Source organism: Cupressus sempervirens, chromosome 10 (assembly GCF_028749045.1).
Source record: "Cupressus sempervirens isolate cs-2001-9-10 chromosome 10, ASM2874904v1, whole genome shotgun sequence".
Classification (NCBI taxonomy): Eukaryota; Viridiplantae; Streptophyta; class Pinopsida; order Cupressales; family Cupressaceae; genus Cupressus; species Cupressus sempervirens.
Window position 1 is genome coordinate 510,772,486 of NC_143127.1, and position 24,626 is coordinate 510,797,111.

General features: G+C 36.0%; 1 protein-coding gene across 2 annotated transcripts in view; it reads left to right on the forward strand.

Moving 5' to 3' along the window:
* Window positions 1-19,566, forward strand: part of LOC149534902 (HhH-GPD base excision DNA repair family protein) — a 41,553-nt gene extending 21,987 nt beyond the window's left edge. The window contains exons 5-7 of one of the 2 annotated variants that reach the window (XM_089805412.1): window positions 18,082-18,695; window positions 18,800-18,915; window positions 19,001-19,566. In XM_089805412.1, coding sequence (XP_089661538.1) covers window positions 18,082-18,695; window positions 18,800-18,915; window positions 19,001-19,114 — 844 coding nt within the window. In that variant the 3' untranslated portion in view covers window positions 19,115-19,566. Of the gene's footprint in view, window positions 1-18,081; window positions 18,696-18,778; window positions 18,916-19,000 lie in introns of both variants that reach the window. The other variant, XM_089805411.1, reaches the window with a different exon arrangement.
* Window positions 19,567-24,626: the final 5,060 nt, after the last annotated feature.

The window sequence follows — 24,626 nt, forward strand, 5'->3', positions numbered from 1 at the left end:
ACAATAGTAGAAAACTAGTTGATTCTCCAATAAATATAAACTCGTTCTTTTCATATTAATATTCATGATTTCAGGCATATAGAAATATATTATAGACCCACAATGATAAAACCAAAAACACTCATACAACTTCGTAAACACGTTATTGGATTATACAACAACAATACAATAACTAGAACAAAAACCCAATCTTAAATACAAATTAATATTTAGATTGGAATATTAGAATAAGAACTTGTAAGTGTGAATAAAACACCTGAATTGATGTCTCTTGGACAATGGGTGTGCGTCCACTTTCTACCGGCACGAGGGGTTATGTCCTCATACTAGCTGAAAGCTGAAGCTTTCTGAATAACTCTCGCAAGAGAGAAAATTGAAACTGAATTATAAATCAAGCATCCCTAGCGATGAGCCTCTTTCCCCTTTTAATACACAAACTAAGACTCTTCGACTCCTATATAGCTTTCGTCTTATTCCCTTGTGACTCTTCAACTTCCCTTTAGCATTTCTTCTTATTCCTCCTTGACCTTTTGCCCTCTTTAGAACATTAAATTGACCTTTTAATAATTTGAGTCTATGTCTCAAAGTCAATTTTAACATTATATAAAATAAGACTTCAATATTTTTAATGTCCCAAAAAAAGGGGACAGTACAAATCTCTCCTCTTTAAAATTGCTTGTCCTCAAGCAATCAATACTAGAATCCTATACGAGTCTGCAAGTAGCCTGTAGTCCAAATTGAAAAAAATTTTGGTCACACTGTGAAGCAAGATGTCACTCGGCAATCTATCTCTCAACCGTATCCCTGGATCCCATATAACTCTTTGAAAAAACTCTGCACCTGTAAATTGAACAACTCTGATCATCATCGATACCACTGAATCCAACCTCAAATTGAGAAGAATTACAACAAGGTCCTCAACAAGCCATAAATACATATGATCGACACTTGGATCCCAAACCTTGTTGTCATAACCAGCCGATATGATAAGATAGAAATTATCAGTGAACTATGTAACTCAGTAGATGATGACAATCCAACCTAAATAGATGATGTAATAAACAAGTCACTCAAAAATTGAGTGTAACACGCTGGGTGCAACAAATACCAAACTATCATCTTCAATCTGGAGAATCCCCGAGTACATAGGTACTATGAATAAGAATGAACCTGAAAGAGCATTCCCTATGATCAACACATAACTCTTCTCAAACTTACACCAAAAACTATCCAAAGGCTGATGTAAATAATCCAACCAACTCTTGTATAGTGTGAAATCAGGAACCCAATGTGGACTGATCTTATGATGCACAACCGTAGTCAAATCACCACTTCCATCCTGTGACCCATATTCCTTGCTAGGAATCGTACCAGGATTCCATATCCTGAAATCAGAATCATCTCCTTCATGATAATCAAAAGGAGAGTCCTCGTTTACCTCAAACATGGGATTATCGGAATTCCAATCAGCATCACCTTCAAACACGGGGTTATCAATAAGCTGAAAGTGATCTGAAACTTTGGTACTTGATCGCTTGGGGCAATCATCCAAAGCATACGTCTGCTGAATGCTATCAAGTTCATCAATTACCTCTAGGAAAAATTCCCGCCTCTCTTTATCCTCTTGCTCCTGAGAGTGATTTGTGATCCTAATCTGATTTTTTGCTTCCTGAAGGGAAATCGGAGTATCATTCAATGCCTCTTGTGTTTCCTTAAGCTCTCTATTGAGCTCTTCAATCTCATTCCTCTCTTTATTTAGTTGATCAACATGTGTTTCAGCAACCTTAAGATGTTATCCTTGTCAGAAAACAAATACAAATATTCTGATTTCATATTTCCAAGGCTTGTTTTGATCACTTGCAAATCAGAAACAAGTCATTCTTCTTCCACTCCCTTTTGAACCTTCTTGTAGAGATCCTCAACCACCTTGTGAGTGCTATCATAACGTACCAAAGATGCCAAAACCATTTCTTCGTTAACCTTCAGCTGGTTTCTAAATGCATGCATTTCATTATCATGTTGATACATCTCATCGTCTTATAGTGTCATCTTGGATTGTTCCTCTGAATTTCTCTCATGGGCGTAGATAATATATGGTTCATCAAAGAAAAATTCCAATCTATTAGTACCTTGTGTGCAACTGTCCTCATCTGCTTGTTTGTCAACACTAACCTCTAATTCACCAACATAAAAACTTGTACCTTGGGTAACATCTTCGACATGGTCGTTGGAAGGCTGTAAATCAATGGTAGTTGATTGCTCTTCTTTTTCAAGAACCTCTTTTCGTTGATCATGATTTTCTGGGAATTCCTCGTACACATTTTTGCCTTGGACCCTTGCAAGAAGTTCCTGAACCACTTCTAGATACTTTCTTTTTACCCTACCCGTCTTATTTTGCCGCTCTAGATGAAAATCCACGTAATCACTAAATGATAAATCATTCTGAATTCGGGTAGGAAGAGCCTTATATTCTCTGTAAATATCAAGTATTATTGCCCTTATATCAAGTTCAAAATTTTGGGCTAACTATGGTTGTCACTTCATAATATTTATCATGATGTTATCCCAACCCTGAATTTTTTTCTTATAATATATGTTGCTAAGGAGATCTTTAGTCCCTACAAGAGAGCCCAAGTGAAATTGAAGATTTTGAAAGATTTGTTGTCCATATTTCTTTGTACAAATCACTGCCCATGTCTTTTGTGATGCCTGAAAGATACTTGACAAGGAAATCTTCCTTACTACATGCACACCACCAAGGTTCCTCCTTGCACTCACAATTGTGATGGCTTGATGACACCTCCACTCAAAAAAATGGCTAGAATTACCTCAGACCAAGAGAATCACTCTATAATAATTAAGAATGTGTCCCCTATAACAATTTGTGCAAGATGTTCCCACATGCAGTAGTTAGTTTCCACTAAAAGTTCTAGTTCGACGTTGTTCTTTAATTCTTAGCAAACAAACTCTAATGATATTGCACACAACACTCTTTAAAAAATGTAGATGGTGATCGCTTGAATTTGTAGGTTGGCCTCAATGACATTCATTTGGAGCTAACAACTCCACGCCAAATCACATCGGCCATTAACATCACCTAAACTTGAATGCATCGATTCTACCTTGAATGGAAAATAGATGCCAACACCCAATTGACGAGCACTATAATTTCTCCGAAATATGAAGACTATAATTTCTCCGAACTATGAAGACTCAAATTTTTTTCCAACTTGGATGATTGTATACCAGTAAGTCACAACCACACTCATGTTCAACTTTCTTGTTACTGTCAGCCCAAATTCGCCATGGTAAGCAGCACTGTTTACTTGTAAAGCTAACTCAGCTTCTTGTTTTGCAATAAGAAGAGCGATTTCTGATTCCAGCTATTTGATTCTCGGATTTGTTCTGTTGTACATTCAATCCATGAAGCTTGCAAGCTACATATATGTACTCAACCAAGTCATATGCCTTGTATATTTCCTAAAAGATTCATAGTGCATAATGTTGGTTCAAAATTGGGAAATGATTAAACGAGAGCCATCTTCATCTATGATGTGCTTGATCTCATGTATATGCCTCCCCTTTTCCAATTCATACCGATCCCTCTGTCTAAGTGCCAAGTCCTCCTCCCGTTTGATGCTCTGAAAATGAGACTTACATAAATCATCAAGAACTCCAACTCTGATGTTCCACGTTCATTGTTGCTCCCTTCAACCTTGTCGGTTGTCTCTTCTTCCGAGATTTTCTGTGCCTTCAAATAGATTCCTTTATTTCAGCAAGGACCTCAAATGAGCTTGAATGTCTTTGAAAGCTCGTCCATCCTCCCAAGTCTCCGAAATTTATGTTCCAGTTGTGTGCATAAAAGTGTCACACTTCTATAAACCATTATTCTTGAGAGAACTCATGGAAGAGGGAGTCCCAAGAGTCGACTTATAGCTTTCTATCTATTATGTGCAAAGGCTATGAGATGGTGGCTCTCAAATGAACCAAACTATGCAACCCTTGCAAGGTGCACTCTAGAACGAGAGATTCAAAGAATTGAGGCAAGTGTGCCAATATCCAAGAATCTAGAATAAAATGCAATGCAAATGCAAGCTATTCTAAATGAAATGCAAGCTAACAAAAACAACTAAGCTAAAGCATAAATGAAACTAAGCTAAAAAGTATGCCATAATGTAAGTAGAATGAGAGTTAAGCTAAAATGCAAAAATGCAAGAATGCTCCAAGTCTCCAAAATTACTAAGAAAATTTGCAGCATAACAATAGCATGAGAGACTAAGATTTTTTTGAATGAGGAGAGAGCCCTCCCTTTTAAAGAAAAATGGACGGAGGAGATTAAGAGGCAAAAGAGGAATAATCAAGGGAGGAGAATACATCTTGAGTGATCCATGTGCACAAGCATCTCAACCAATCACAATTAATGGTTGACTTTTGAGAGGGTTTGAAATGTGTGGAGGAGAATTAAAGTTATTTTAAAAGTAGAAGATTCCTCTCACATAGAAAAATGTGTATTCATGTGTAGACAAAAAAGCTTTTCTTTTATTTATAAAATAGGAATAATGCTTTATGTGTGCACACTTAGGATAAGAGACGAGTGGGGAATTCTATTTAATTAAAAGGGGGACATGTTCATTTAATTAAATATGAACTTGGGATAAAGTGATCATACCATAGGTAATAATCGAATAAATAGATTTTTGAGGATTTGATAAAAAATAACCATTAGATAAATTATGGAAAAATGCTAGAAAGAGGGCTCATAGTCTAGATGACCATTTTTAGTTGATTACATTTGCCCCTCTTTGACTAATGTGTGATCGATCTAGAAACACATGACGTCAAAGAATGAAGAAGCCAAGATGGCAACAATAGATATAGATATTTGATTCCAAAGAACGAAATACAGAGAGAGATAGCACATCTTGAATGTACAACCTAATAGTAGTAGTACTGAACATTAGGAAAAAGACGATGTCAAAATTCAAGAAGAATGCTAACACTTAACAAAGCAGATAGACCGAGAGCAAATGAATAGATCAAACAAATGCTCCTAAGAAATAGATAGCTGTAGCAGGTGATGATAGAATATTTTTGCCCCCTTGGGATCGAAATCAAAATGAGATAAGGGGATGCAGAAATGAGCAAGATATGAGCAAATCAAGATATAGCAATGTCCAAGATGACAGATAGAGGATTAGAACCAAAGAGTGACCACCAAGCAATGAAGATATGCCCCAGTTTGACTAACTTTGACCAAGAAAGATAAAGCATAAGAATTAGGTCAAAGAAAGAAGAAAGATGAAATGAGATGAAATAGAAATGAAAGTGAATAGTGGAAGAGAGTAGAAATGATGAAGTAATGAAGAAATGATGATTTCCCCAACAAAATTCAAAGATTAAGCCTCATTAGGTCAGCCAACTACATAGAAGAAGGAAGAAATTTTGAGTAGCAAGATGAACTTGAATTTGGATTTCAATCCTGAAAATGGATCTAGGATGTCGAGATTAGAAAAGATAGGTCAAAAGTATAGATGAGATGGTAAGATAGAAAAGAAGCGAGAAATACGCAAGAAGAGGTAAGATAAGATCAAGAAGATGCAAGAGAAGGATGAACGCAGTTAGCTGGCAAGTCCATGAAAGATAAAGAAGAGAGCTCTCTCAACATGCAAAATGCAAAGCTAAGCTAGAATGAATCCTAGAATGCAAGCTAGTATGAAAAGGTGCAATTGCAAGGGTTACATAAGTAGGTCCTATTTTTTTATCATCAAGCCTTATTAGGGACATCACAAGATCATACAATCATCACTAGTAAAACTATGAGGATATGAATATGATCTATGTCAGATAGAAATGTGGGAATCCAACTTAAGCATCAAAGACATATAGGTCAAGATGGGTAATGTAGTTAGGCTCCCTAAGTTTAATATAGCAAGATTACACCTGTATCAAGTTATAAGCACTAGGATAACCCTCAAGTGTGGTCTTGCAAAGAAATAGTCAAGGATGATACGCTTATAAGTCAAAGTATCCAATAGGACAAGCACGGATGCTTTAAACACTATAGACAAATAAAGTATCCCCACAAAGAAAAATCAAGAAAACATGCCCCATGCCCCCAGTCTTTTAGTCAATGACATCCTCGAAAGACTATTAGGGAGGGAACATATAGCAAAGAAATTGTCATAGACAACACACAAAGTAGATAAAAAACAGCATAGCTCAGTCGTTTAAGTGTTCAAGTGTGTGTGTGTAAGTTACTTGGCCATTTCTTCAAGACTTGATTTTGATAGTGAGAAATATCACGACATCGGAGACCATAGGTAAACTATCTGAAAAGTATTGAGAAACACTTGATATCAAGTTGGGGGAGGGGGGAGGGGTAGTGTTGAGAAACACTGTGTTGTGAGCTGTCAAAGAAACCCTAATGCACAAGAATACCTTAATAGGCTAAGCAGTGGTGCCCCCACAAGAAACAATCCCAAGCTAGGAAATGTGTAGCAAAATGGGTGATTGAGACTGATAGACATAGGTGCAAGGGTCTCAAGCAACGCCTATTTCCAAGTTTTCACTACTTGGCAGATTTCTTTTTTTACGACTTTTTTCAATTTTTTTTTTATTTTTGTATTTTTGTATTTTTTGATTTTTTTGGTGATACATCAAAGCACCTATTGCTAGGTTTTCACTAAGATGATCATTTTTTTAAGACATTTTTTGATTTTTAGGATTTTTTCAACATCATATTTGATTTTTTTTTGGATTTTTTAGAATGATTTAGAGATTACTGGTTCTCAAGCAAGATCACATCATTTTCTCCCAATGTCTAGCAAGGTGTAGGACATGATGTAGCAGAAAATTGGTGGATAAGAAGAGATTGATAAGAAAGGAGTATGAAGCAAGTGAAAGTGATCCTCAAGGATTGACTCCTCAAGAGTACCCAAGTTAGGAAAGATAGCCATATAAAGTAGGTTTTGGATAATCAATGGAAGACATGAGCAAGATAGCGTGTAGGATAAGTAGTTAAGCCAACAAGTGCGATAGCATATAGGATAAGTGATGGAAGCCAATGAGCAAGATAGCATGAAAGCGTGTAGTCCGAGAGAGTGGATATGTCAAGAGGCCTAAGAACCATGTTTTCCTTTATTGTGATCAAGACCAAGGGGTCAACTAGATAGAATAGCAATAGGATAGAATAATAAGAATGAAGCTAGATATGAAGGCTATGAATGAATAAGTAAGCACAATAGAGAATCTCATGGATAAGATAGCCAATATGCAAGGATAGCTCAACAATGTCAAGATCAAAGAGGGAAGAGGGGATGGATGATGGAAGAATTATGCATGATGCCTATTTATTAGGTTTTCATCATGTTACTTATCCAAGGTGCCACAAGAACTGGTTTTCACCATAGGACGAATTTATCTCTCTTTACTTTTGCTACCAAGGCACCACAAGAAGTGGTTTTGACCAAGGCACATTTTCATTTTTTTTTTTTTGAATTTTTATCTTATTGCTTTTTGAATTTTTTGAATTTTTAGAAAGAGCTCAAATTTCATCAATTTAGGTAGTGCTCCTATAGGAAAAATAAGTCGTGATAAGCCAAGACCATAGAAAGGTATGCTCAAAGATGTTGATAGGGTGATGGAAGGGAGATAATATAGGAAGAGTATATGGAGGACAAGAGTTCATGTATAGCAAGTATAAGATTTAGAGGATTTTATGAGGGTAGCTGAAATATTGGGCAAGATCAACATCGACACACACCTTGAAGGGTGTTGGAATGATGTAGGAATCATGGAGGCAATAGCTTGAGGTTTAGATGTATGGGGTGGTAAGAGAATTTTCAAAGAAGATGGAGTCGAAGGCTTTGGAAGCTTTTTATGAAGATGTTTGGAAGAATATGGAGCGGAGGCCTTTGGAAGCTTGAGTATAAATTTTGATATATTCAAGTCTTTCAAGAGAGACTTGGGAATCCATATAGCTTTAGATTTTTCTTTTTCCTTGGATGCTTGAGAGCATATTTCTTCAATGATGGATTTAGGAACCCATATTTTCTTTGATTTATCTCTTTGAGTAGTGGACCTTTGTGGTCTCTTGAATGTTTTATCTTAGCATTCAAATGTCGATTAGACAGGACATAGTGATCTTCATTTTTCAATGGATTCTTATGTTTATTCTTGCTTCCAAAAGACTTGGGATGATGACTGGTTTAGATGGACGGATGGGTGAAAAGTCATCAAGGATGAGTGTCTTTGTTGATCTTGAGGTATGATGGGAGAGCTAGGAGTGGAAAATGTAGGAGATGAAGGAACATAAGGTCCCAATATAGATGGAAGGTTTGAAGGCTTTAGCTTTAATGGATAAGGACCAAGGATAGACTTTGGATATGCAAATGGATAGTGGAAAGGGATATTAACATCTTTAGAGTGAGCAACATGGTCAAAGCCATCAATAGACTCATGAGTAGCTTTGATAGGAATATTATTTTTAATAGGAGCACTTGAAGCTTGAGCACAATTTTGAAGTGGATATGGAGAAGTAGAACATGAGGGGATGCTTTGATCTTGACAAGTAGCTTTGGATAGCATAGGAAGAGAACTTTTTTCATAATTTTCAGTAAGCTCAAGGGAGATAATGGAAGTGGTATCTTCATCATACTTGGGGGATGGAAAAGATATAGGATACGGAGGGGTGAAATTTTGAAGGAGATGAAAGTGTGCTTGATCTTGATCTTTCTTAACTTTCATAGCTTTTTCTTTTTGATACTCCTCTTGACATGGAGCCACTTCTAAGGACAAGGGAGAATGAAGATTGAATGGAGTAGTGCTTGGATCTTTAGGTTTGCAGCCAATTGAAGGTTAGCTTGAGTTTCTTTTAGAGGTAGCCCTTGAGGATAGACGTAGTGTACGTGAAAAGCATTAGGTTCTTTATTTGATAGAGTCATGATGGAAAGATTTGAAGTATTGGGAGGTGTATGAGTGTTGGAAGAAGTGGAGGTATCAAGGAAACCAGCATTAGACATAGGTTCATTAATATGATCTTTCTCAAGAAAAGTATCCTCATCACATGAGTCATTAGAGGTATCAATAATTCTGTTATCAATAAGATCTTGGATTTTATGTTTCAACTCAATGCAATCTGAAGTACTATGCTCATTATGTCGATGATAAGCACAATAGATATCCAAGAATGGGTTTCCATATGAGCTAGACTTAGGTAACGTGATGAGCTTGGTGCCAAGAAGTGTTTGCAAAGTGTCATCATAAGAATCTTCCAAGGGAGCAAAAGTTCTATCAAAATTATGTCTAGAGTCCTTTTGTTGTTTCTCAAGTGAATGCTATGCATCCATGTCTTCATCATTGTCTTGGTCAAAGATAGGTCCATCATGATAGCTTGGAATAGGCTCAAAGGAGGTATCACTTTCTTTCTCTCTAAGGAGGTCTTTAGATCTAGAAGATGAAGACATTTGATGTCATGGAGTAGAATATGTAGACCTTGAAGAAGATGAACAATGTGTATGTAAAGGTCTTAAGGGAGATTCATTTAAGAATGCAATCTTCTCCTCTAACCTTTTCTCAAGTTTAGACTTCATTTCTATCATGCGCTTAGAGAAATGAAGGTAAGAAAGGTCATTTGTCTCTTCTAGCTCTTTGTATTGAGCGTATAGATCTTGAAACTCTTTAGTGGCATGGAGGATATCATGATCATCTAGATTTTGTTGAGGTTTGGTAGCACAAGGTTTGAATTCCACAGTGGTAGATAGATAACTAATAAGGTGACACAAGATAACTTGATGTCCAAACTAAAGAGGTAGAGTGTTCAATTGCCAAAATAGTAAAGATAGAGTAAAGTGACTTGTCAAGAAAGTGTCCAAGAAACTTACAACACTAGTGACTCAAGTCAAGATCTAGGCAAGAATCCAAATAGCCAAGTAGATAGAGCAAGAAGGGTGACAAGTGAACAACTTTCCCAACATAAGAGTGTAGTCAAGAAATCAAGGTAATCATTTCAGCAAAAAGATAACTAGCAAGCGGACATAGACCATGAAGATAGAAAAACCAAGAGCACTAAGAACAAAGAGTCACTTTAAGCATGTTCAAGCACTAGAGACATAGAAAAGGAAAATCAAATGACGAGACTCCCCTTAGCAAGCAACACAAGAAAAATGTTAAGACTTGATGCTTTGACTTGGTTGACAAAGTTTGACAATAGTTGATAGCATAACAAGTTTGATGTTCAAAAGCAATGTCTTTTCAAGCAAGCTAGTGACACGTGGAGTAGTCTTCAAACAATCAAGCAAGGGACAAAGCAACCTTGCATGATACAAGCATATGTGAGGTCTTAAAAGAAATCCCTAGAACTATTGTTATGTGTATGTTCAAAAGATTTTCACAGGTCTAGCACATTCGAGAACAAATCAAACAATATTTACCTAAAAGTCACGATTCGTTACTCAACAACTTGGCCCATGCTTGATGCTCCTTCACCTCACACCAAGTGGTTGCCCGTAAGTGCCATAAGCACAACCAAGGGAACACATATGGTGAGTGTAAAATCTTGGGGTGATCTGGGTAGTCCACTCCACTAGGATCGATCCTTGCACCAAGAAGTTGAGCGGCAAAATAAGGTAGCTACTAACCTAGGGTGTTTAGAAAGGGCTTTTGTTCATAATGTTCCTCTTGCACCCAATTAAGGGACACCTCGCCTTGTCGTGGGTAACAGGTCTCACAGTCACAAGAGTACCTTAAGCATTCTTGCCTAGTGATCTCCTTATGGTCGAAATCTCATAAGCAATCACACTAAGCGAAGATAAACACTATGTCTAGCAAGGTTTTGTGTCTTTGATAGCCTTGAGTTTATAGTGGGTTGGAAGAGCTAGGTAATTTGCTTGTCCCCACTTGGGTCGTTCCTCTCCGGTTGTTCGAGAGCAAGCCCTCTAAAAGATCTTAACTATCACAAAATGGATCCACTCTCAAGGGTCAAGATTTTTGATTCACCACAAGGGTGAAGAGCATACTCTCCTACCTTGATTGTTTCCCCCAAACATGCCAAGAAGATTCAATTACACGCTTTCGAAATTCAAAGGTGGGTCAAGATTTCTGATCACCACAAGGGTGAAGAGCATACTCTCCTATCACCAAGGAATCCCAATTACAAGTTTAATGTGCATAATAAATGAAAGCAACTAGTAGAATGCCACACATGGAATAAAATAAATACAAGAAACATTGGTTTTTATGCTTTGGGCAGCCCTGCAAACAATCGTTAGCAACCCTTGTGCATTTGAAGCTTTGACGTGTTCTTTTTACCAATGAAAATGAGAAACTCCCTACAAAGAAACCAAGGTTAGGGCATAAAAACCAAATAAGACCTACAAATTTTTTTTTTTACTTGCCTCAAAAATCCAAGTCATCTTCCAACCAAGTGCATGCAAAGAAAGTGTAAGTTAATCACAAATGCTCTCATTTTTACTCTTTGATTTTGACCCAGTCAACAAGATTGGACTTGTTTGCTATGATTTCAGATTCAAAAATGGAAATGAATAGAAGAGACCCTAGCTAAAAATTAGCGGGCTTTCCAAAAATGCAAAAAATTCAAAAAAATCTCTTCATTTGTGCACTAAGGACCCATTTTGACAAAACAGACCAGATTTATCAAATCAAGTTCTTGATCCTTAATATGACCTCAAAATTCAAAACACAAAGAGAGTACCTCTTATATAATTCAAAAACCTTTATGAAAATGTAAGTTTTTTCAAAAAATTTGCTAATTTGCGACTAGAAACAACTTTTTATGAAAAACAAAGAAAAATTCATAGCTAATGCAAATCAAGTCAAAATGATCTGAAAATCGGACTGAGACATTTTGGACACAGTCAACCTGCAAAATTTTTTTTAGAACCAAACTCCAAGTGGTTTAGGAGATATGATCAAATCTTCAAAAACCTAGGGTTTTGGCCTTCAAACCAATTTGCATATGGGTTAGCCTTAAAACCAAAGTGAGAACTCTACAAAAACACTTGATTAGATTCAATATGCTGCTATAAAAAACTAGAAATGAGAAATGAAAGCAAATGGAACTAAAAACTTGATTCAAGCCCCACGGTGGGCATAAAAAATGTGTGTATAAAAGTGTCACACTTCTATAAACCATTATTCTTGAGAGAACTCATAGAAGAGGGAGTCTCAAGAGTTGGCTTATAGCTCTCTATCTATGACGTGCAAAGGCTATGAGATGGTGGCTCTCAAATGAACCAAACTATGTAACCTTTACAAGGTGCACCATATAACGAGAGATTCAAAGAGTAGAGGCAAGAGTGCCAATATCCAAGAATCTAGAATAAAATGCAAAGCAAATGCAAGCTGTTCTAAATGAAATGCAAGCTAACAAAAAGAACTACGCTAAAGCATAAATGAAACTAAGCTAAAAGGTATGCCATAATGTAAGTAGAATGAGAGTTAAGCTAAAATGCAAAAATGCAAGAACGCTCCAAGTTTCCAAAATCACCAAGAAAACCTGCAACATAACAATAGCATGAGAGACTAAGATTTTTTTGAATGAGGAAAGAGCCCTCCCTTTTGAAGAAAAATGGATGGAAGAGATTAAGCCTCAAAAGAGGAATAATCAAAGGAGGAGAATACATCTTGAGTGATCCATGTGCACAAGCATCTCAACCAATCACAATTAATGGTTGACTTTTGAGAGGGTTTGAAATGTGTGGAGGAGAATTAAAGTTATTTTAAAAGTAGAAGATTCCTCTCACATAGAAAAATGTGTATTCATGTGTAGACAAAAATGCCCTTTCTTTTATTTATAAAATAGGAATAATGCTTTATGTGTGCACACTTAGGATAAAAGATGAGTGGGAAATTTTATTTAATTAAAAGGCGGACATGTTCTTTTAATTAATTATGAACATGGAATAAAGTGGTCATACCATAGGTTATAATCGAATAAATAGATTTTTGAGGATTTGATAAAAAATAACCATTAGATAAATTATGGAAAAATGCTAGAAAGGGGGCTCATAGTCTAGATGACCATTTTTAATTGATTACACTAGCTTTGTAAAATAGGTGAAGGTTGAATACTTTCATTGTATTCTTCTGCCAATCTCAGCATTCAATGTCTTTACACCACTACTCCACGTTGCTCTTAAGAGTTTCATTCTCACAATTATAGCAATCGATACACGTGTCACTCCAATTTGGCTAAGGGAATGACGTGTTGTGTTAGGAAGAAATCTCAGCAATTTCAGAAACTGGAGTCAACAAAATACGATACCTAATATAATGGAAGTAATTTATTAGTGATAACGGTGGACCAAACAATTTGGTTTGTGCATTTTAGTATGATTGATACTCGTCTTCTTGGTTCGAACTAAACTTGGTGGGTAACGTCTTTGCCAGGAACCCATACATTACTTTGAACGTATGTCTACAATCAATAATTTTTTTGCCGATACTGCCACGTATTTCCTGCAATACAACCTAATACTTCACAAGATTACCTTTCCCATTCGCTGCCAAGCCATTCATGACAAACCGATGACACGTCACTTAAGACAATGTATTCTATTAATTTCAACCATAATGCATTACTCTTTGCATTCGATAAATAAATTGTTCCTTGGATACATCTCCTAGTGTCAAAGGGATTATTTTCGGTAGGCTCTTATTTTACCCAAATACTCAACTGAAACTTCTCTTCTTTCGTTCCTCTAAGCTTCCTTCTGACTTTCTCGTCTCGATGACCTTCCGTCTGGCAATAGAGTGAGTTTTTGCTTCTTTGCCGTCTCGGGTTTTCTTCTATTGGACTGGCATCTATATCCCTTATTGCTGCTAGCAACTCCTAGAATAGTTTTAGAACTCTAATCTTATTTCCATGTATACCATTGGATTGCGATCAACAAACTTCCTAGAGAAATACTCTAGAACAACTTGTTGCTCTATTTTATGCATATGCTTGAGGGAAAACTAGTCTATAAACCAAGAGCGGGAATCAAAATTTTGTCGCAGTCTAACTGTACCTTGCAATCAAAAAGCCAACCACCTACGGCTTAGTTACAACAATTTGCAGATGACAGCGATTCAATAACTTTGCAAGCTCTAACTCATGGTAATCTCCACCCAGTTGTATCCCCTTGAAGGAGAAAAACAGTTTGCTATCGCTATAGACTATGACACCCCAAACGTTTATTGATATAATAGCTGCGTATACTTTCCAAGCCACCGCATCGACCCTGCGATTCCTAATATCAACTATGTACTGACACGGCAATAGATAAGACCTCCCTTGACTCCCTAGTATTTTCAAATTGAGAATCGATTAATCCTTGGTGTCCAAAGTATGGTGGGAGCGTGTAGTGTGAATACCTTGGCTTGTAGGTACATCCAGCATGATACGTTTGATATCTGTTTTCTGCTAGCTATGAAAGCTTGCCATTATTCAGATATATCTTAAAAAATTTACACATGCTCCCTCCTATTTATTCTCTTGTATCATGGCACATATTCCCCTTACTCGCTTCATTTTTTAGTGCTTTTGCATGTGCTCAAATATCCTCGCTTGCCATGTATCGCTGTAATTGTTTATGAACCTCCTAGGCAACACAAGAATTTATTCAGAAAGCTTATTTGAAATTTACCTCTGCTAAAACTCTGTCATGCAAATACTTAATTGAGCCAATCTGACCCTTCACGATGGCAGGATACAGGGCTTTGTTATAACTTCACAGGCTGGTAGAAAGACCAGCTCTGAGCTTTGTTATAACTTCACAGGCTGGCAGAAAGACCAGCTCTGATACCACTAAAATATCCCTAATCGGATATTTACTTGATTTCTTCTCGAAATAGCATTTAGATCGTAAAAACATAAAATCGTATCATAGATAAATCGGCGATGTAAACCATAGAAAATAATCCAACTGATAGTTATCTAATTGTTTCCTCAAAACTGATATTTAGAACTTAAACCAAAGGCATATGAATTACAAATAGTAGTAGAAAACTAGTTGATTCTTCAATAAATATAAACTCGTTCTTTTCAGATTAATATTCATGATTTCAAGCGTATAGAAATGCATTACAAACCCACAATGATAAAACCATAAAACTTTCATACAACTTCGTAAACATGTTATTGTATTATACAACAGCAATACAATAACCAGTGCAAAAACCCAATCTTAAATACAGATTAATAGTCAGATTGGAATACTAGAATAAGAACCTTTAAGTGCGAGTGAAACACTTGTCTCCTGGACAATGGGTTTGTGTCCACTGTCTGCCGGCACAAGTGGCTACGTCCTCATACTAGTTGAAAGTTGAAGCTTTCTGAATAACTCTCACAAAAGAGAAAACTGAAACTAAATCATAAATCAAGCATCCTCAACAATCAGCCTCTTTCCCCTTTTAATACACAAACTAAGACTCTTCGACTCCCCTTTGGCTTTTGTCTTATTCCCTTGTGACTCTTCAACTTCCCTCTGGCATTTCGTCTTATTCCTCCTTGACCTTTTGCCCTTTTTGTAACATTAAATTGATCTTTCAATAATTTGAGTCTACGTCTCAGAGTCAATTTTAACATTATATAAAATAAGACTTCAATATTTCTAATGTCCCAAAAAAAGGGGACATTACACATACACTAATTTTTTTGCTCTTTTTGATTGCAACCTGTTGCACTTTATTGAGTGGATAAAAGAATATGTGCTCCAATTTCTTTTTGATGTAGATGAACTAGTAATCTATGAAGACAAGGCAAATTAGACAATTAAAATAAAATTATTAACTTATAAATTAAAAATTATATGCTATTCATGGAGACAAAGTAAAGTTTAAATAAAGTTTGTGATATAATTTTGATTGCAAAGGTTTGCAGTGATTGGAATCATTAGCCATGGAGGTACCACCAGCTTTGAGCATCCATCCTAAGCTGATGATGAAGAGCATCATTACTTAGACCTCTTGCATTCACAAACTCTATGAACTCATTTGTAATCAAATCTCACATATCATCATCAACAAAGAGTCTTTCAAATGTTGCCTTTTACCCACTAGACACTTCTAAATCTCTTTACTATGTAAACCTTCTTGGTATATCAAGATATTGGGTGCTATAATATTTTCATGTCAATGCATAGGCAAACAAATGTAGAGAAAGGTCATCTTTTCCATTGTTCTACAACAATTGCTTGCAATTGTTTGAATACGGTCTCCTTGAGATCTTGCTCTTCTTCATTTACAATTCGCTTCACCTTGTCAAACATTGAGTCTATGCCATCACACACCTCTCCAAGGCAAGGCCCATCCATGTCAGTGTAGGAAAAACACACTCATAATGGGCTCGGTGAACTTAAGATGATACTACACACATCTCCATCAAGAGTCATCTAATATGCTTTGCTTAATTTTTGTTGCCCTCTCCATGTTGCTTTGCCTCCATACACTCCAATTATTGCTGATCACCATATTTTAAAGTGCCACTTTCATTTTCACAAGTGGTCTCAAAATTATTGAGTTTGATGCAAAGTGGGTCTTAGCAACCTCTAACATAAATTAGAGCGAAAAAAATACAACTATCAGAGACGGACTTTTAAAAAGAATACACATTACACAATCAAATTATGAATAAAAAAAATGTACAATTACTAATTTTATTATTAAAAAATTAAATTACTACTTACACGTTTGAGTTCACTTACCTTCTATAGCTCCAAATGTGAGAATAATCTCAAAAATTCTTGAGTCATGTGGTGTTTTGTAACGAACATTTGGATGTTCTCAGCCTCTCCATACACCCCTTTGATACACCCAATTTTTCTTCAATCTTTTGTAGCATAAGATTGAGTGAGTGGACAGCGCAAGTTGTCCAAAAGATATGCTAATATCACTTTTCAACCAACCAACTGACAACTCTACAATTCTTTGCATTGTTCATTCTGACTTGGACAACATTTCTAGGTCCCACTTTTTCAATGACAGAGATGAGCATATCAACAATAAATGACCCATCTTTTACTTGCCCCTTCATGGATTTCAAAAACATTGTCCCTTTAGGGACACTGCTATGATGTTGTTCAAGGGACAATTTCTTACATCTTTCCACCCATTTGAAACAATCAATATCCCTGTCTAAATCCATGAATTCCTTATGGGCTTCAATGCATTCTCAACCCCCTGATCTCTCTATCCAACAAGGTGGATACTTTGTCATAGGTGGGCACTTATACCTCTAGGAGCCTCATTGATACTTTTCAACATCTTCCTGAATGGGGAGCAAACAACATTGAAAGGCAGTGCATTTGCATATATGCATATTGCTACATCAATGTCAACAGTGTCCTGATTCTCATTTTGAAATGCAGATTCCTATGGTCCCTTTCTTTTGCATGTAATGGGTGCTCGAGTTTCAATTTCATGCTCAGTTGCAGTATAAAGGGGTCGTCTTATATCACAATATTTGTAGTGGGGGCTGCATTCCCTTGATTGTGATCTCTCAACATGATTGTGATCCTTGAATGGAATCATCTGAAGTGAACAAGAGGGTTTTCATCTTATAGATTCCATACATCAAAGGATTTTCATCATTTGATGTGGAAATGAACAGAAATGGTCAAGCTCTAAGGAAAGAGTTTGATAACAACAGCAACAGATAACTTCTTTAGTCAAAATGAGTAAAATAATAATAATAATATTTAAAATATTATTCTGAAATCATCTCTCTAACTTTAGACAATGAGAAATAAGGAATAGGCACAGGTTTGCCAAATATTTTAATTCTGAAAAGGGGATATGGATTCCTTTTTATTATGGTTTTAGGTTATGTCAACTTCCTTAACTCTACAGTTCTGTGGGCTTATTTTAGTGGCATTACTATGACTTACCTATGAGATTCTAAATCAAGCCAAAGTGTATATTACAATGCATTTATTACATTAACGAACTTGTAACTGCAACATCTATATGGTCAACTTTTACAAATTTCAAGGATGCTAGATACTTGCAAAGGTCTAGTAGAATTCCTTTGTATTCTAGCTTTTACTGTTGATATATGATTCCGAATTTGCACTTGCTGTGCAGGGAGCTTGCAGGCCAACTCGTTGACCCAAAGAGACCAGGTGATCTAAACCAAGCAATTATGGAGCTTGGTGCTACCATTTGCAGCCCAACTAGTCCTGGATGTTCTTCTTGCCCGGTTGCCGAACACTGCAATGCACTTTCTACTGTTAGAAGGTATGATTCAAAGAATGAACAGCAGTCTCTATCAACAGTGAAAGGTGCAGCAAATGTTGTAACAGTCCCATCCGTTACTGATTATCCAGTGAAAGTTTTGAAGGCAATAGCTCGGAAGGAGTTTGCAGCTGTTTGTGTTGTCGAATTGTCTTCCAAATATGTAACAGAAAGTACTCACAAGATAAACAGTGATGGAAATTCATTTCTTCTTGTGAAACGACCAGAGAAAGGATTGCTTGCGGGCCTGTGGGAGTTTCCCTCTGTCCTGGTTAGTGAATCAAGTCTCAGCATTATTGAACTACAGGCTGCCATGGATCAGTACCTGGAAAGCTCATTAGGGGTTGTTATTGCCCCTGGAAAATCTGAAATTGTTTTGCGGAAGTCAGTTGGGAAGCATATTCATGTGTTTTCTCATATCCGGTTACACATGTACATTGAATGGATGCTTGTACATATGCCAGGTAGATAGAAAATTTCTATTTGGATTTCATTTATAATAGGATGCTCCAGAACAAATTTTAACAAGTATAATCAAGTCTGCTAGCTTTTTCAACAATTCTTTCAGAATACAAAGATGGGCAAGACGAACTGCAAAAAAAAAAGAATTTGACTGACATAGTTCTGAAGTGGGTAGATAAAACGACCATTCAGAGCATGGGCCTGACAAGTGGAGTAAGAAAGGTAATGTTTTTCAGATTTTGTGTTTGAAGGTAATTTCATTGTTATCTATGAAACTGAGCTGTTATGAATGCCCTTGACATTGCAGGTTTACATGATGCTTCAGGAATTTAAGAACGGGATGGGAAAATCGGAATCCATTCCAAGGGGAAGGAAAATAAAGAAAAAGAAAAAGAATATTTTGTCCATTCAAGATTGTTAACTTCTGTGTATGTTATTGTCTGTAATCAGTTTTGTATAATGAACGGCTCAATGCAAGTTCTGATCATTTGAAATCTTTTTCTTCAAATGTGTGCTGGTAAACATTGATAAAACAAATATCAGCACAAAGTGCTACCAGTGCTTGTAAGAGGGGCTAATTCCACATATTTAAAGCTTAGTTGCAAAGAATACATATCAACAGAGAGCTAAGTGTACAGTTAAAAAGATCTGTTATCACCTGAGTGAATTATGCATCACTCACTTTAAAGGAGAAAGAACAGAATAGATATGTAATTTATAATCTTCTGTAGTTAGTATATACATGTTATAACATGTGCCCATATCTGAGGGAGTGCATATTTGTACCGAATGAACTTCACTAATTTGATAGACCCTTTTTCAAGAAAAAGGGATATAAGTATGTCTGTAATACTGAGACATGATTCATCAGGAGATATAGTCTTATCATTGATCACTTCTGCCATAAATGATACATGATCCAGCAGACAGATATTAAAGCAAAATGGACATACTAGTTCCACTCTAGTAACTGCTGTTATTAACAGCACTGTAACTCATCACCCTATGCCAGTTTACTATTTTTAGCTGACTTGTAGAGAGAAGAAAGGTAATTAGGTACTGTGAGAGTTAAGGTCTAGTGGGACAAGCCACCTTTTTCATTCGTTGCTGACTACATCCTTGCTGGTTTGATTAACTGTTTCTGTTGAGTGTTTGTGCTCCTTTGCACTCAGTAAGAAGGCTAATCATAGGTATTTGATAAATTTAATAAGAGATGCTATAATTTTCTCTGCTATAGCTTCTACTTAAAGTCATAGTTGAGTGCTAATGCTTTATAAATTATCTATCTTTCACTAATCTTTGTTGCATTTTATAAGTTGCTAGACCAGACGTTGGCTACATTTTCATCAACATCAAATTAAAAACACCAATGTGCTGGTAATTCATCTCAAATGTTTAATTTTGTTCACGGCCTTCATTAAAAATATAAGTTGCAAGCATCACCTTTCAGCTTGATCAGGTGATTCATTATTTATGTGAGACTGCCAATTATCACCACTGAACTATTTATACCACACCTACATTTTTCGAAATGATTGAAGCTGGACAATATATTCTCATTCTTGTTGGCTTGTTTATGGTATATGCATTACACGACCGACAGCGGAAAGATTTGTAGGTGTGATATTTGATTTGCAAATATTCTGGGATTACATGGTTAGTTCCAAATCTACCTTAATTTGTTGGGGGGTTTGAATGAAGCAAGCAACAAAATAAAAGGGCCCACCTTGAATAGATTTCCTCTTGTTTTATTTTAGAAACGTAGCTTTGTAACATATGGTGCAATGGTCTAACAGGAATCAGGATAGGAAAACACGTATGTATCAAAACAATTCATACACTAAAAGAGAATATGATATTTCATGTTCAAAATAGTTCTTTATATAAAACAAAATCTAACTTGGAAACACACGCTTTAGTGCAAGATATCTGATTCCAAAATGAAGAGTTCTATCAAAATAGTTGAACTTTAAAGTTTGCAATTGGTGGAAAAAATGTTAGTGTAATTTTGGTGTCTTGAATGCTTGATGTTTTTGAAGGAGCTATGTATCAAAACAATTCATACACAACTTAGTGTTTAAAAGAGAATATAATATTTTATGTTCAATATAGTTCATTATATAAAACAAAATTTAACTTGGCAACACACACACTTTAGTGCAAGATATCTGATTCCAAAATTAAGAGTTCTATCAAAATAGTTGAACTTTAAAGTTTGCAATTGGTGGAAAAAATGTTAGTGTAATTTTAGTGTCTTCAATGCTTGTCAATGATTGAAATGTTTTTGGAGCAGCAAAAGGTACTTTGAACAACACAATGATGACTCGACACTAACTAATGACCATGTTTTCTTGCATCACTATTGACATCACACTTAATAGGACCAATGACGATCCTCCAACAAAAGGGCCAACCTACACAAGAGGTTGCCCAACTAGGAGGCCTTACTAACTTTTAACCTTGTTAGACCTAGTTGTCAAAGTTGTATGGATCAATGTTTTTGCCTTTTGCCTTACCTCCTTTGTCTAAGCATAATAATTTCAAAAAGGGGAAGACTAAGTCTAGAAGGCTAATGAACTCTTGCAAGTCAAAGATTTAGCTCTCAACTTTTTACACAAGGAGGCAAATGGAAAACCGCTAGTCTGAAGATTGAAATCCAATACCCTAAGCTTGCACAACACAATTTAGCGGAACCAAAAGACTATAGGAGATATGTTTTCATTGAACTTGATATAGTGCTAGGTACACTTGTTAATCAAAAATCTTCTACTTCAGAGTTTTCAGTAACCAAGTTGCAAGAAATTCAAACCAAGCTACAAGAACTCGAGTCACATTTTGATGCTATCAAGCCAATGCCTATTGAGTCTAAAGGACTCGAGCAGTAGAGAAAAGAGTCAGAACTTGACGCTATAGTGCAAAAGGATGAAAATGCAAAGCATTAAAAAGGCAAGGAACTTGTATTAGCTAAGTATGTCAGGAGGCATCATGCACCAGATCATATCATTGGAGATAAATCTAAAGGAACTATGACAAGAAGTAAGTTGAAAGGTACTTGTTTACTTGCTAATTTTGAACCTAGAAGTGTCAAAGATGCATTAGAAAATCAAATTTGGATTGAGGCTACGAATGAAGAGATAGAGAAGATAGAGAAAAACAAAACATGGACTCTTGTACCTAGGCCTAAAGATAAAAATCTAATTGAAACTAAGTGGGTATTCAGAAACAAGTTAAATAAAGATGGTAAGGTGTCAAGAAACAAAGCTAGACTTGTATGCAAAAGATACTCTCAGGAAAAAGGAATAGACTATGGAGAAACTTTTGCTCCTGTTGCAAGATTGGAAAGTGTCAGGACCTTACTTGCATATGCTGCATATAAAGGATTCAAATTTTATCAGATGCCGAGTCAACATTTCTCAATGGTATACTGGATGAAGAGGTTTACATTGAATAGCTTGAAGGTTTTGTTGATCCAGATAAGAAGGACATGGTTTGCAAATTACATAAAGCATTGTATGGTCTGAAGCAAGCCCCTAGAGCATGGTATGAGAGATTGCATAACTATCTTATTCACATTGGTTTTCAAAGAACTAATGATAATAGTAGCTTGTATATCAAGGACCATATAATAAAATTGTTTTAACAGAAATATTTGTGGATGATACTTTCTTTACAGGAAATGATGATCAATGTAAATAATTTTCAAAGAAAATGAACAATGCATTTGAAATGTCAATGTTTGGTGAGATCAAATTCTTTGTTGGTCTTCAAATTCAACAGAATAAGAATGGTATCTACATCACTCAATCAAAATACATCAAAGAGATGCTAAAAAAGTTTGGTATGGAAGACTACAAACCAGTTGGGACTCCTATGTGTACTAGATTGAAACTTACCAAGGATGATGAATCAAAAGAAGTGGATCAGACATTGTATAGATCTATGATTGGAAAGTTACAGTATGTAGTGCATACAAGACCTAATATTGCCTTTGCAGTTGGTATTGTAGCAAGATTTTCAGCAAAACCAAGAGAAAATCACATAATGGCAATCAAAAGGATCATGAGATATTTGAAAGGCACTGAAGATTATGGATTATGGTATAAACTTGGAGGAAATCTAGATTTAAAAGTGTTTACTAATGTAGATTGGGCAGGAAACGTTGATGACAGAAAGAGTACAAGTGGAGGAGCTTTCTTTCTTGGAAAGAGGTTGGTTTCTTGAACAAATAAAAAGCAAAATTGTACATCCCAATCCACAATAGAGGCAAAATATGTTGCAGTAGTAGTAAACTGTTCAAACATTGTTTGGTTTGAACAATTATTGGAAGGCATGAAGGTAGAGATTAAAGAACCAGTGGTCTTGTTTTGTGAGAATACAAGTGCAATTAACATTTCAAAGAATCTAGTGATGCATTCCAAAACCAAGCATATTGCTATAAAGTATCACTTTGTCAGAGAATTGGTGTAGGATAAGGAAATCAGATTGGAATATGTCCATAACAAATGAACAAATTGCTGACATATTCACAAAGCCTTTACCTAAGGATACATTCTTGTATCTAAGACGTAAGTTAGGGGTCATTCCCCCATCTAAAGCTCACTAAAATACAGTTTTAGTGATGCATCAACAGGAACAGAGTTCAAGATCTATCAGTTGATGCAACAAAGTAAAAAAGACATTGCATATGAATCAGTACTTAAGGTACATTGAAATTTATTTGAGTTCTGTTGTCTTTGGCATGTGTTGTCAAAGAGGGAGAGTTTACTATCATACCTTTTTGAAATTTGCTAGAAAGAGAGTTTATGCAAGAGGAAGAGATTACTATGGAAGAGGGAGAGTTTTCCTATAGATAACTGAAGTTTGAGGTGTAAAATTCTAGAGGGAGAAAACCTTCTACTAGAGAAAGTCTTGTTCTCAAATTTCATTATGCTATGACATGTTGTGTTGCCATCAATGCCAAAGAGGGAGATTGTTGGATACAATTATCCAATTGTGCGTTGTCTTTGATGTTACACAAATGTCATACAAGTCATCTGTTAGCACTTACCGAGCTCAATTGGTTTGCAAGAAGATTTACAGTGTCTACCGAGCATTCTCAGACTTTACCTTGTGTAGACAGTTGTTACCAAGCTTTCAAGGTTAGCAAAGGAAATTCAGTGTCTACCAAGCTTACTCGGTCATCAAAGGAAAATGTGGCAGAAAATAGTTCTTACTGAGCTCTCATGGTCAGCGAAGGAAATTTAGTTCTTACTGAGTTCACTCGGCAACCAAAGGATTTCGTAGAATTTGCAATGTTAACCGAGTTGAGATGGTTAACTCAGAAAATTATTTTTGAAGTAGTGTTTACTGAGCAGAGTCGACTAGTAAAGGAATTTTTTAATTTATGATTCAATGCTTAATTGTTTTAAGTATTATTTCTAGCTGACTATGGTAATGATTATAGGTGATTGTAACTTGTAATTGAGCCAACTTGATAATCTGAATCGTATATATGAGAGGTCAAGTTGCAATGTTTAAGTGTGATGAATTTGATGTGATATGAATGTGAAGGTGGACTAATTATTGTGAGAGTGAATTTTGAAGGATGACCAAAGATCATTAAGGAGCAACACAACTATATTTGATCAAGGAGGATCTAATGGTGTAGAATAGAGATTTGTAATCAACAAATTTAGTCGCATCTTATTTAGGCCATTTCATTGTTACTTTCTAACCATTGTAGCAGTGATTCCAAAATCTCTTAACAGAGTTGGTTTAATAGCCATTTTGCAAATCCTCTAACAAGGTGACAATTCAGTTAAATTGTTCTAAAGACCTCTAACAAGGCCACTCCTAACAGGGTGAATAAATCCTGTAACATGGTCACACCTAACAATGTGTTTTGTAAACCTTTAACAGGGTTGGCTCCTAGCAGGGCTCACTTCAGAAGAGTG